The sequence below is a fragment of the Melanotaenia boesemani genome, chromosome 3, assembly GCF_017639745.1.
Source record: "Melanotaenia boesemani isolate fMelBoe1 chromosome 3, fMelBoe1.pri, whole genome shotgun sequence".
In the NCBI taxonomy this organism is placed as follows: domain Eukaryota; kingdom Metazoa; phylum Chordata; class Actinopteri; order Atheriniformes; family Melanotaeniidae; genus Melanotaenia; species Melanotaenia boesemani.
In genome coordinates, this window is record NC_055684.1 from 28,721,803 (window position 1) to 28,735,140 (window position 13,338).

The following is a 13,338-nucleotide window of genomic DNA, read 5'->3' on the forward strand; positions in this document are numbered from 1 at the left end:
TTGGAATCCTCTTCTTATTTGTTTTTTTAAACCATGTTGATGTAATTAGTTTACTTTTTTTATTGGCCTAAACTCATTTCAGGAAATGTTTGAGAAGAATAAAAATGGACATCACACAGGAAATGCAGACAAAAGATAATGAGAGAGTATTTAAAGCTGCACACTTGCATGTGGTCTTAAAAAACAAATAGGCCCTCTGAAACAAGTACATAAAAACTTCAGGCTGAAAACAAAAAACAAAAATTTCAAACCATCCAGATATAGGATGTTGTTGTATTTTTTTTATTAGTATTACTTACTTTTGCAGTATTTACTTAAATTTTTTTTTATTTACCACGCTTTCCTGTTTTTTAATCCCATTTAAACATTTTATTTGTCTATTATTAGAAATATTATATCCACACTCTTTTTTTTGTTTTTTTGTATTGTGTTTAATTGTATTTATGCACCATTGTTATTTGTGTCCACACATACACATAAAACAATGTTTCTAAAAGAGCTGCCCTAACCACCAACCATTTTAGGGAAAACTAAGACACTGGACGAAATAAAAAGAATAAAAATAAAACACAATTAAATAAAATTAGGATAGAGTAAATAATATGAGTCTATATATATATATATATATATATATATATATATTAGTGTTAGTCTTTTGATGTTTCCTTTATCTTGCAGCCATTTTTTTCTTTTAGAAGCTTTCTATCGTTCTACTTGGTTGTTTCACATCTTTTTTTTTTTTTTTTTTTTATTTATTATCCTTGTTATTTTTTTTTATTATCTTTTTAAATAATAACACATTAGGCCCCCTGGCCTGTGCTTGAATGATTTGCTAATGGATGCATACAGATTCATACAAATACAAATATTAGACACGATTAGATGTACAGATATTGCTACAGTCTTTTACAATTAATTTAACTGTGAAGACATAACATATTTAATTAACATTTACCTACACATTAAAAAACAAAACAAAAAAAACAAAACAAACAAAAAAAAACTCTTGGTTCACTTTATCTTATTAATGAATCCGAAAGTTTCCAGTCGGACGTTAAACAGAGACGTACCGACGTTCGATTGTGTTGCAGTCAGGCCGTTCCGGGGAAGTAACTGGGTTAAAGGTCTTACAGACCACAGTCACAGCAGCGGATCACCCGGTCATCTCTTTGAGGATAGCCGTACAGGTGAGATGTTGCCTGTTATTTTTAAGGTCCTCTTCGAGTCTCTGTTTTTCGATTTTTCTCGGTTTCACTCATGTGTCGCTTTTGTGTTTTTTCTTCTTCCAGTGGGACGGAAAGTAAAAAAAAATGGCCAAACAGCCGCAGCCGATAAGCCCGCTGAAGAACTTCTTCGCTGGAGGCTTTGGAGGGGTTTGCCTCGTCTTCGCGGGACACCCACTGGACACCATCAAAGTAATTACAGCTGCATGCTGTGTGTCAGAATTTGTCATAATGTTATGAGGAAAACAATTGATAAAGAGCATCCGGGTACACAACTGACAGCAGAGACAACAAATGCAAACATACTGCAGTATTCAGTGTGTCACTGCAGATATTGTGAGCACAGCTGCTGCAGCCCTTTGACTCACATTCAGGGTGTCACGTGATGTTGTGACCCGCTGCTCAGGTAGAAAACTCACCTGAAGCAAGTCTCAGAACAGCAGTAAACTTCATATTCCAGAAACTGAAATTCTATTTTTGTAATAATGACAGAAATATCTGACTGCCAAAGCAGCTGATCGCTTTTCTGTTAATTAAAAGGTTAAAAATAAGTGCTTCTACGGACATAATTTATATACAAATCAGATACCCATGTGTATCTGAGATTTTTTTTTTCTTTTTCACAGAGGACCAGAGGTACAGTGTCACATGTTCAGATTATGTTGCATTGAATTCACTTTGAAAGAAGTGGAGATAAAGAAAAGCAAAAAAAAAAAAAAAAAATCCAACAAAACATGTAAGAAATGTAATAGGATGTTACAAGTCACCAGAAGGTCTCTCATTTTTAAACTATTTGTTCTCATATCATTGTTAGATCATGTGTGTTAAGAGTAAATGCTTCCATTCCTCTGGAAAGGGGTCTGCTTTTAGTCACAAGATCAGAAGTTGCTGATCTTAGCTAATTTGACACGACTTGATGTCGCAGATTAATCTTGGTTTGCAGTTGGCATCTCGCTGGTGTTTGTTGAGTTTGATATTATAAATAAAAATTACATTTTAAAAATCCAATTCTAAGGTTAATGGACAGACATACTGTCTTTAAAGTTACAAAGTGTAACTACATGATAACTGAACAGGCGCTACTTTCGTATAACAAATTTGTGTGGAAAGGTAAACCTCTCACATGACCTTTTCTCTTTTTGTCAGGTGAGATTACAGACTCAACCCAAACCCAAGCCTGGAGAGAGCGTCCTCTATGCTGGAACTATTGATTGTTTTAAAAAGACTTTAGCCAAAGAGGTGAGGGTGCATACAACTAGAATCTCTGTTATAAATACATGATTTTGCAGAATCTTTTCCATCCTCACACTGATGTTTCCTCATCATCTTGTTACAGGGTGTGAAAGGACTCTATAAAGGAATGGCGGCCCCAATAATCGGAGTTACACCCATGTTTGCTGTCTGTTTCTTTGGATTTGGGCTGGGAAAGAAACTACAACAGAAAACCCCTGATGATATTCTAACGTAGGTGATTGCTCTGCTGTAGGTGGTTGTGTTGTTACGTCATTGCCTCAGATGCTCTGCAGGTGATAGATCCATGTGTCAGCTTCTGCCGTCTCTTGCAGGTATCCACAGCTGTTTGCTGCTGGGATGTTGTCAGGGGTTTTCACCACAGCCATCATGGCTCCCGGAGAGCGGATCAAATGTCTCCTACAGGTCAGAAATTACACTGTCTGTAGATTCCATAGATTTGGCTCAGGCTCCTTCTAATAGATGTTAAATGACTTTTAACAATTCAGAGGTTATTATGTGGAAGAAATGTGACATATAATGTGTGTTTTCTGTGTATGTGTGCAGATTCAGGCCTCCACAGGAGAGGTAAAGTATGCAGGTCCCATGGACTGTGTCAAACAGCTGTACAGAGAATCTGGAATCAGAGGAGTGTACAAAGGCACAGCTCTGACTCTCATGAGAGGTACGTCTTTACTCAGAGTAGTTGCTTCAGTTTTCAGTTCATCAAACTTTATTTAATGTAGGATATTAATAAGGAGTTTGAGCAACAAGAAGGTGCAGTTCTTCACATTTCAGTCCGTTACAAACATTTTCTGAAACGACTTTTGTCTCGTCTTTTAAATTCTGCACTGCTCCGTGTTTCTACTGCTCTGTTGCATCTATCTGGTTGACAAAAGGGTTAACACTGCTTGTTATACCTTCTACTGAGAGCAGAGCTTTACATGCTAGTTATATATATATTATATGTTTGCACGCCATCTAAAAATATGTTGAGAGGACAGTGAATTGCAAAAGTATTTAGTAAAGTCTACATTTGAGATACTTTGTGAAAAAGTTTTTTTTCTGTGTGGTTGTGTGATGCATCAGTTGAGGCTGCACACCACAAATCTCTGGATCTCGTCATCTCCGTTTGAGGGTCGTCAGTTTGTATCAGCTACTTTTAATAAAATACATCTGGAGCTCCAGCTGTGAGCAGCTGTTGGATGAGGGTTTAAGCTCAGAAATTCAGTCAGTGCAATAAAAATGGATCATATCCACGAAGATGTAACTAATCTGCAAGGTGCAATTAACTTTGAACCTTTGGAGCTCTCTTAACTTTATCAGGTGCTTTGAAGACTGTCAACTCCCATGTGGTGAATCAATCATTTGCCACTTTAAGTAATTTGTTATTTCATCAAATCATCTTGTAGGTTGTTGTCATAGTGTCTCTGTTGTAAAGTGCATCATTGTTAGAAGTGTTGTATGCTTGCAAAGAAACGTCGGGTAATCATCTTTATAATTAAAAGTCATTAGAGGAAGCTATTTTTCACATATTTTTTTGGTTATTGTGGAACATTTTGCAACTCTCTGTTTTTCTTTTGTGTAACTCAGATGTTCCAGCTAGTGGGATGTACTTCATGTCTTACGAGTGTTTGAAGAACCTCCTCACGCCAGCGGGGAAAGGGTGAGTATTTACTTCCTCGAAGTATTAATATTCTCTCAGTAAAAGGTCTCTGAGCAGCCTGAGCTGTCTTTCTCTGCTCCTCACAGCCACAACGAGCTCAGTGTTCCCAGTGTGCTGTTTGCCGGAGGAATGGCTGGGATCTGTAACTGGGCTGTTGCAATTCCACCCGACGTACTCAAGTCTCGCTTCCAAACAGGTTGGCTTTCACAAAAGAAATTAATCAATTAGAACGATATTTGTCTGTGTTTTTTGTGTTTTTTTTCCCAGCATGCTGCATGAAAAGCTCTTGATTTGAGTGATTAAATTTAGATTTTTATGTGTTTATGCAAATTAAAAAAACAACAAAAGTTTGCAGATTTTCCCATTGTCCAGCTTTTTCCTAAAGAAAAACACAGGTTTAGTCTTTTAGAAGCTTGTAAAGTGAGCGTGAGTATGACAAAGCATCTTTTTTTTCAGCTCCTGAAGGAAAGTATCCCAACGGTTTCCGAGACGTTTTGCGGGAGCTGATCAGGGAGGAAGGTGTGGCCTCTCTGTATAAAGGCTTCACTGCTGTCATGCTCAGAGCTTTCCCTGCAAATGCAGTAAGTGTGCATCACTTATTCTTCAGCTTGATATTATTTATGAGAATAGTAGCACGTGTCCGCAATGCTTTTCTATTTGTAACCTTAACGTAACTGATTTTTGTGTGTTGGTCTCACTTCTGGGATCAGAAAACGAAAAAAAGAAAAAGTCAACCAGCTCTGCAGGTTTAAAGGAAAGGGCCTTGCAGAGGAAAAAACAAAGGGATGGGATAAAAAGCAAGAGCTCAAAATGCTTATCAGTTCACACAAAGACAGCATCAGGCGGGACACGGGCGGACCGACAACGCCCACCTTATCTACAACGAATTAACATATAAACGTCGCAGTGCACCATCTTGTGTGGAGATGATTAGGAGAGAAATAACTGATAGAAAATAGAAAACTCTTATTCTCTTTGTTTTTTTTTTTGTTTTTTTTTATTGTGTTGCAATTTTTCTAAGTTCCTTTGTAATTCATTGTTTATTAAAAAGTAGAACAACTGGAAACAAAAATCAGCTTTCTAGTGAAACAAGGTTTAAAGTTTCCTTCCACTCCACCAGTACGTAGTATATCAGCAGTGTAACATTCAGCATCAAGAAGCAGAAAGCATGTCTGCCTTTCCTGCTTGATTGTTTGTAGAGAGACTGAAGCAGGGCTTTTTTTTCCTGAAATACGCCCAGTGAGAGGAGACAGAGCTCAGGCCGCAGTCAGGGTGCATCTGTTGATGTGGAACAACTTGCCAGATGTTTTTCTTTCAAACTAAACACATCTTTGTTGTCTTTTGTTTTCAGGCTTGTTTCTTAGGATTTGAGCTGGCAATGAAGTTTCTGAACTGGTTAGCTCCAAACCTGTGATGGACCAACTCGGCTGGAAATCCCTCGAAAACACACACACTTTCTGTCTCACACAAACGGATCAAATGAAATTAAGAGATCTGGACAATTTTCCAATATTGCACTTGTTAATTTTTTAACTTTGTGCTACTGAGGTGTCGTGACGACTCGGTAACAGTGCCAGTACACACACAAACAGAGACAGTCGAATGTTCTCGCTCCTTTGGTTTTAGTTATTTCCTGATTGTTTTACGTTTGTTTTATTTTTGTTTGTTTTTTATTAGAAAAGGAGTGATGTAAACATGCTGTGCCTTACCTTTTATTATTTGCAAACAGGTGTTCATATCAGGGAAAAGGTGCATTTGAATTGAGTGTTTTCAGTCTTTCGGCGGTACACGCCTTCACGCTGTCTGCATCCTGTACGTTTACACCCCATCAGTGATCATCCAGACTACACCTTCTGTTTGTCTAATATGAAACTGTAGAGTAATAATGAATGATTAAACATTATATGAATGTCATATACAGAAAATAAAAAGCAAAGATACTACTTTGCTTTGTTGATTTTTTTTTTTTTTTTTTAGAATATTTCTTTTTAGAATATTTCTCTAATATAATTTTATCTACTTGAAAGAATTGAAGTTACACATTCTGTCATTAAAACATTTATGGGTTCTAAATATTTATTGTAACTTACAGCAGATATTAACTCATAAAAGAGGACAAAATTGAGACATTTCACAGCTTCTTTGTTCTATGTATTTGAATGGCCACAAAAAAAAAACAAAAAAAAAAAACTCTGCTCTCATCTGAAGATCCATGATATGTTTCCTGTAAGAAGCGGTGCAAGAGCCATACAGTTTTGAAACATAAAAATAAATCATTGGTCCTTATCGGGTCTAAAATTGAGTTTAACACAGTCTCAGGACAACACATGGTACACTATCATCACTTAACAAGAACTAATCCAGGATGGAGAAGCAGTGTGCAGAGAACTAGTTACAACATATAATCCAAAGTTTATAGAACCACCTTAAGTTGTAGTAATTATTTTCTGTATGGTGTTATTGGTCTCTAACATCATTGTGGAACAATGTTTTCCCACTCTTCTTTACAACATTGCTTCGGTTTATTGAAGTTTGCAGGCATTCACTTGTGTAAAGCTTTCTTTAGATCCTACCACAGCATTGCAGTTGGGTGACAGCCACCCTCCCATTTGACTCTACAACAGTTTGGGATCCAGAGGAGTTCATGGTCAACTCAGTGGCTGCAACATGACCGCAAAAGAAGCCCAAGTCACTGCAGCTCCACCAACATGCCACACAGCTGGTGTTGATGCTGATTTGCTGTTTGATTTTTAGCAAATGCAAACATTTCCACATTGCTCTCAACTGCTTGAAGATGATTTTTCTATAGGTTTTGTGGTTTGTGCAGATGTAGCGTTGTAAATCTAAGCTGTGCTAACATTTTTTTTGTAGAAAGAAGAGATTTTTTCAAGGCAACCTTTTTAAACAAACCATATATCTTCCATCTTTTTCTAATAATTCTGTCAGAAGTTTTAAGATTTAACAAATTGACAGTTTGTTTGAAGATTGTACAGCATGATCTTGGGATGAACTTGCTGGATTCTTTACCCCACTGGTCAGATGAGTAGCAGTCTTAATTTTTTTTTTCCACTGTAAGAATGAGTGACTTCAAATAGTTTTGAAATGGCTTTATAACCCTTTCCAGATTGACGGGCACCAGCAGTTGCTTCTGTAAGATCATTGCTGATGTCTTTCCTCCTTGGCATTGTGTTAAAAATTGATGTATTGTTAAGTCATGTTGTTCGTCTGTGTCCAGCAGATGAAGAAATCATATTATTTTGAACATTCAGTTAAAAAATAAATAAAAGTCAACTTTTAGGTTTTCCAGACATTTTTCTTTCCTTCTTCAGTTTTTTTTTTCCAGCCAATAAATCTCTTTATGTTTTTAGTTGACCTCTTTAAAGTTTGAGAGGATGTGTTATGAGAAAGTTTAATACACATGATGGTGTGAGATGTGTAACACCAGCCAGACTTCCTGGATAAAAGCACTGAGTGAGTCCAGAGAGGCGTATGTCCATCGGACAGCCTTTAATTACAGATGATGTGAAAGGTCTGTCAATACTTTCCAATAGGCTGTGCTAAATAAAGAAATCAATAAAGTGCAGAGTGGAAGAGGAGGGGAGGAGTCACTGTGTTCTGTGACATTTATTCAGACAGACAGTAAATGCATCAGATGTTCAGTAGCATTCAGTGCTGCTGATGCTGAAATATTTTAGGTTTTATAGACTAAGTTCAGTTGAGATTAAGGTCTTCCACAGGTTTTGGTGTGAGAAACCAAAGTGTGGCCCCTGAGCTTTGAACCTAAACAATGAGTAATCTTGAGATACCAGCCGGTTTGAAAGAGCTGCTGCAGGGATACACCGTGGAGGTGCTTCGTCGCAAGCCTCCCAACCTGGCTCAATTTGCAGTGGAACATTTTACATGTGTTCTGGAGAACCAGAGGAAAGAGCAGCGAGGCGAGAAACCCAGCACCAGTCCTGATCAGAAAGGAGTCACTTTTGAAAGTATTTCAAATAAACCCAACAAAGATGACGAAGAGGAGGAAGAGAAGGACTCTATTAGTGAGTATTGTCACATCACAAACTTCAAATAAGCTGTAACATTGTAGTGTGACCAACCTCCACATGCTTTACCAGCCTTATCGATGAGTGACGTGTTGACCTCTGCCTCTCCTCAGAGCCTGTCCCTAGTAGATACAGTCGCAGAGTTGCAGGTCAGTTACTGGAAGAATCTGAGTAATGAATATGAATTAATGATGATGTAAGTGTACATTACTGTAATGTTTGCTCTGTTGCAGTTTGTGCAGAGGCCTACAACCCTGATGATGACAAGGATGACGTGGAGCCTCAGGTCGTGCATCCCAAAACAGAAGAGCAGCGTCAGCGACTTCAGGATGCATGCAAAGATATTTTATTGTTTAAAACTCTAGAGAAGGTACAACACTTAACATAAAGGAAGATGGCTGTCCTATTTGGCTTACCTGTAGATACACACAGCATCTACTGATCAGGCTGCAGCTGATTCTGTTGTTTTATTAAGTGAAAGATCTCTGATCTGCTAATTGGGGTGCGAACAATTAAAGGTCCCATACATTTTTTCAACAATTTCATATGGGGTCAGTGACAGTATCCACTACCAGAGGCAGTGGTTATTACCCTTCATGAGGTCATAAAGGGAAAAAATTCAGACTCATCCATTTGAGCACACATTCGCTAAAAAATGGAGTAAACAAGTGACAGAGATGTCAGAGTTATCTCATTTTCGGTCTCATACACAGGCTATGAGGACACATATGACTGTTAGAAAACCTTTAGAAAGTGAATTTTGCATAACCTTTAAGAGCTCGAATGTCTGTTTACATCCCAAGAGCCAAAAATAAATAAAGAGAAGCAGCATCTGATTATCTTGGACAAAAACAGTGGTACTTGTATAAAACTGTAAACTTCAGCATAAACATGACCCAAGTCTTAAATATAGATATTCCATTTAAATCAAACCAGAGAAGTTAGGTGGTGGTAGTATCATGGTTTGGACCTGATTTGCTTAATTTTGGCCAGGATGACTTGTCATTATTCAGTTACATATATAAATGAATTTAGTTTTGATTTGATTTTGACCAACAGCCTTTCCCCGTAAGGCACATGTGGAGCTTCCAGGTCCATTTGAGTCTGAGTGTTTTAATGCATGAGTCATTCAAGCCACATTATCTGGGCTGGTTTTATGATGCTGGATGGACTGATGCATTGAATTTAAAAGTCTGGTTTTGGTCAGATTTACTGAATAATGTTTCCATTGTGTCATCAACATGCTCATTAATGAATGAATGATTTTGAAATTATACTTGTAAATTAGGTTTCATTTGTATATTTCATTTTTCTTCTTAGTTCATATTTATGCTTTATATTTTTGCTAAAAGCTTCACAAACCTTTCAACACCACCATCTTCATAAAACCTGAGGACTTCATAAATCTGCTGTGTAGATGTGCTCAGCAACGTGCTCAGCTTTTCTTAATGTCTTCCAGGAGCAGTTCTCTGAGATTCTGGATGCCATGTTTGAGGTGTTTGTGAAACCTCAGGAGCACATCATAGATCAAGGAGACGATGGGGATAATTTCTATGTCATAGAGAAGTAAAATATTTCAGTTTGCTTTCTTTGCCATATTTGAACTGCACAGTTGTGTGAGATAAATTACACTGACTTCTTCTCTGTGTTCTGTCATTACCAGGGGTATGTATGATATTTTTGTGCAGAAGGATGGAGTGAGTATGTGTGTTGGAAGGTATAACAACAAGGGGAGTTTTGGAGAGCTGGCTCTCATGTACAACACACCGCGAGCTGCAACGATCATTGCAACACAGGAGGGTGCCCTGTGGGGCCTGGTGAGTGTGAAGCATGCTGTCAGTCACATTTTAGCAAAGTGAAAAAAAGAAACAGGTGTGAAGCTCTTTCTGGTTGCTGCTGCGTCAGGATCGAGCTACATTTCACCGGCTGATTGTGAAAAACAATGCAAAGAAGAGGCGGATGTATGAGACCTTCATAGAGTGTGTTCCTCTTCTAAAGTCTCTTGAGGTCTGTAAGAAATATAGATGCTGTACACAAAATAATCATAAGATATGTGGACACTGTCTCCTTACACTTGAGGTTTGTTAGCTGTGTATTTAATGTGTCCTGCTTCACTTCAGCTCACTGAGAGGATGAAGATTGTTGACGTTTTGGGTGTACGAGTGTTCAAAGATGGGGAGCGCATAATAACACAGGTACAGTGTTTTAAATATGTTGCTTTCTGATTTTACAAGTATACAAATAAAATTATTGTTTCATGCAGGGTGAGAGGGCTGATTGTTTCTACATTGTTGAATCAGGAGAGGTAAAGATTATGATCAAAACTAAGGTAAGTACATAATAATTAAATGTCTATTTAAGCCTAAATCCCAATTCTTCCCCTGTGCCTACCCCTTACATTTTGCAGAACCCGATACCAATGTGAAAAAACTAGGGCTGTCAAAATTATCACGTTAATGCAAAGAAATTAATCTGTGGAATTAACAAGTACATTTTTTTTAATGCATAAACACCAAAGTTATTAGTCATACAATTTAAAAATCCATATTTGACATTAGAAGCAAATTTTGGGCATATAAGTGCCTTGTCAAGGTGGTGAAGATTATCCACCAAAAACAAGTTTATCTTCCTTATTTATGAAGATTCTGACAGTTTTCCAGAATTAAGTACATTTAGAGGATGCTGCAGGATGACCCATTTAATATATCACACAATAAACTACTCATTTCTCCTTACCAGCGAACTGTAATTGGATTTATTAGTACACATACCAGCACTCAGTATAGGAAAGTACTCAAATGTAAATACTTGTACTCGGTTAAAAAAAAATACGGTATCGATGCATTCTTAGAAAAAGGGCCCATTACCTTGTCAAAAGGCCAAGGGAAGCTTTGAGTTTATAGTTTGATTTGGTGCCAACTTTATTACTTTATTATCAAAGAATAACTATATAAAATGATTCTGTCTGCTGCAGACGAAGACGGGTCAGCAGAATAACACAGAAGTTGAGGTGGCTCGCTGCTCAAGAAGCCAGTACTTTGGGGAGTTGGCGCTGGTGACCAACAAACCTCGTGCAGCATCGGTCTACGCTGTGGGAGAGACTAAATGTTTAGGTATCTATAAATGTTTACAGTATCACGATACATTTACTTAAGCTTTTTACACTTGTAGTAAAAGGTGCTGAGTTTTGGATGGGCTGAGTCAAGACTAAATAAAATGTTGCAGTCTGTGAGCATAAGATAACCTTTGGTCTAAAGATGGTCAGACAAAATGCAGATAAAAACAGAATTCAATGAATTTTGCATAATTAATCAAATGTTAATATTGAGAAACCTCATCTGTCTACACATACACATCTCTCCTCATTTAATGACAAAGAATTGGCAAAACCACATGTAATTTTACAAGCAAAATATTCTACATGTCTTTCTCGACATATTTTTAGCTGCTCAATATGGTGGAGTTGTTTCATAAAGCGTTTTCTCAAATGTTTTCAGCAGGTGATGATGAGTCTGGACTGCAGGCAAGTTAGCACTTCAGCTCTTTTACTGTGTTGTAATACACGCAAAATTCAGAAAAGACTTCATGAAAACGGTGCTTTCTGAAGAGAAACTTGTTGCTCAACAACCTGCATATATAGTAAAATAATTAAAAGATGCTACATAAATGTTCAGTTCCCACCATGGATTTAAGCTATGGAAGTGTTTCCTAAAATAACAAGTTGGATTGTTCTTCGGAGGATGTAGCACCTATGAATTTACCACACGAGTTTTCTCCCTTCATCTCTGTTGATCCTTGAGAAGTTGGGCCACTAGAGGGCTGCTATTACTTCAGTCTTGCCGATTCACTTTCATTCCACTGCAGTTTTAATTACTTTTGTAGATGCAGTGAACTCTGTTCACTGAAAATGTTATTTGTTTTGTAATTTTAGAGGTTTTTCTGAGTCGATGCAGTGATTTCTGTTACAGAAACAGGTCCTATTCTACTGGTTGAGGGACCCAAAGATAGGTCAGAATCTGCCTTCATCCTCTCAGGATTTTCTTTTATTTATATTATGCACTGTAGTTAAACCCCCAAATTATTTGTAATTTCATTATATAGAAACATTATTTGATCATCTGCTTTCACACTGAATGATAAACTAAAATATTAGTTGAGGTGAATCCTTCAACCTCTCTAGGATCAGTCATGTTACTAACCTGCTGCCAGGTAACCTCGTTTTTACTAGTTCTGATTAAATGTAGCATTTTATTATTAGAAAGTCATTCAGTTCGATCTTTTTAACCTTTGGCCCATCATTTTGGGATTTATGATTGTATTTTACACCCCCCACACACACAAAAAAACAAACAAAAAAAAAAAAAGCATATAGATAAATCTGTTTTTTAATGGTGTGGAGGGAAAAAAAGTATTTTCTTACTAATCAATTTCTTTCACCAAGCCAATAACTAGGTCAGAATGTAGTACAGCCAGCCTGAATCCACACTGGCTGGGTTATTCTTCTGTTATGAACTGAGCCAAGGTTTTTAAAAGTTAATCATTTCAAAAGGCAAAATCAGTTAATGACAAGTGTCTGCAGGCCTGACTTGAATCTGAAGATCCTTAACTCACATCAACAACAAACTATTATATTTCAGCTTCCTAACACGAAACTAAAGACCTGGAATAGGAGACTATGATAAAATGCTTGTTTCCCCCCCCTTCCAGTAATGGACATTCAGGCTTTTGAGCGCTTGCTGGGACCCTGCATGGACATCATGAAGAGGAACATCTCCCAGTATGAGGACCAGCTGGTGGCGCTGTTTGGCTCCAGTGATGACCTGAAACACTAGTCTACTATGTAATAAATTTGAATTTTATATTCACTATTGTAGCAGTGCATGTACCTTGAGGTAAATGTAAGATATGACTGTTCTATGTAAACTCTTTCCTGAAAAACTGCAGCAAGATAAATGGATCCAAGTTTTATGTTGTGTGACATCCCAAACGTTTCCCCAGGACTGAAGCCAAAAGAGACAGCTGTGCTGAAAGAAAGAAAATTCACCAGTAAAAAAAGCTTAAGTTAACCAACAATCCATTGTAATACCAGTACATGAGAGTGATTAGCTGCATGTACTGCTCCACTTCTACCTAGGCCTGATAAATGCAAACGTTCAAGTGTAAACAATAAACCATG

General features: G+C 37.4%; 2 protein-coding genes across 2 annotated transcripts; both read left to right on the forward strand.

The window, feature by feature from the left end:
• Positions 1-1,067: 1,067 nt before the first annotated feature.
• On the forward strand, positions 1,068-6,062 carry slc25a20 (solute carrier family 25 member 20). Its single transcript, XM_041981321.1, has 10 exons — positions 1,068-1,187; positions 1,290-1,415; positions 2,370-2,462; positions 2,560-2,687; positions 2,789-2,879; positions 3,021-3,138; positions 4,047-4,119; positions 4,206-4,315; positions 4,576-4,700; positions 5,471-6,062. Exons 2-10 carry the CDS (start codon positions 1,311-1,313, stop codon positions 5,531-5,533), a joined length of 906 nt encoding a protein of 301 aa, XP_041837255.1. The 5' UTR covers positions 1,068-1,187; positions 1,290-1,310; the 3' UTR covers positions 5,534-6,062.
• A 1,844-nt stretch (positions 6,063-7,906) lies between these two features.
• Positions 7,907-13,282, forward strand: prkar2ab (protein kinase, cAMP-dependent, regulatory, type II, alpha, B). The gene is made up of 10 exons (XM_041981322.1): positions 7,907-8,159; positions 8,276-8,311; positions 8,396-8,532; positions 9,622-9,728; positions 9,826-9,979; positions 10,068-10,169; positions 10,283-10,357; positions 10,426-10,491; positions 11,137-11,275; positions 12,870-13,282. The coding sequence occupies exons 1-10, from the start codon at positions 7,907-7,909 to the stop codon at positions 12,992-12,994; spliced, it is 1,194 nt and encodes a 397-aa protein (XP_041837256.1). The 3' UTR covers positions 12,995-13,282.
• Positions 13,283-13,338: the final 56 nt, after the last annotated feature.

Excerpts from the sequence above, each read along its gene's own strand:
- slc25a20 (XM_041981321.1), top strand. The coding sequence starts at position 1,311 with ATGGCCAAACAGCCGCAGCCGATAAGCCCGCTGAAGAACTTCTTCGCT. Across the intron at positions 2,463-2,559 it reads AAAAGACTTTAGCCAAAGAG|GGTGTGAAAGGACTCTATAA; the intron begins GTGAGGGTGCAT and ends ATCTTGTTACAG. Across the intron at positions 4,701-5,470 it reads GAGCTTTCCCTGCAAATGCA|GCTTGTTTCTTAGGATTTGA; the intron begins GTAAGTGTGCAT and ends TTTTGTTTTCAG.
- prkar2ab (XM_041981322.1), top strand. The coding sequence starts at position 7,907 with ATGAGTAATCTTGAGATACCAGCCGGTTTGAAAGAGCTGCTGCAGGGA. Across the intron at positions 9,729-9,825 it reads AATTTCTATGTCATAGAGAA|GGGTATGTATGATATTTTTG; the intron begins GTAAAATATTTC and ends TGTCATTACCAG. Across the intron at positions 10,358-10,425 it reads GGGAGCGCATAATAACACAG|GGTGAGAGGGCTGATTGTTT; the intron begins GTACAGTGTTTT and ends TGTTTCATGCAG.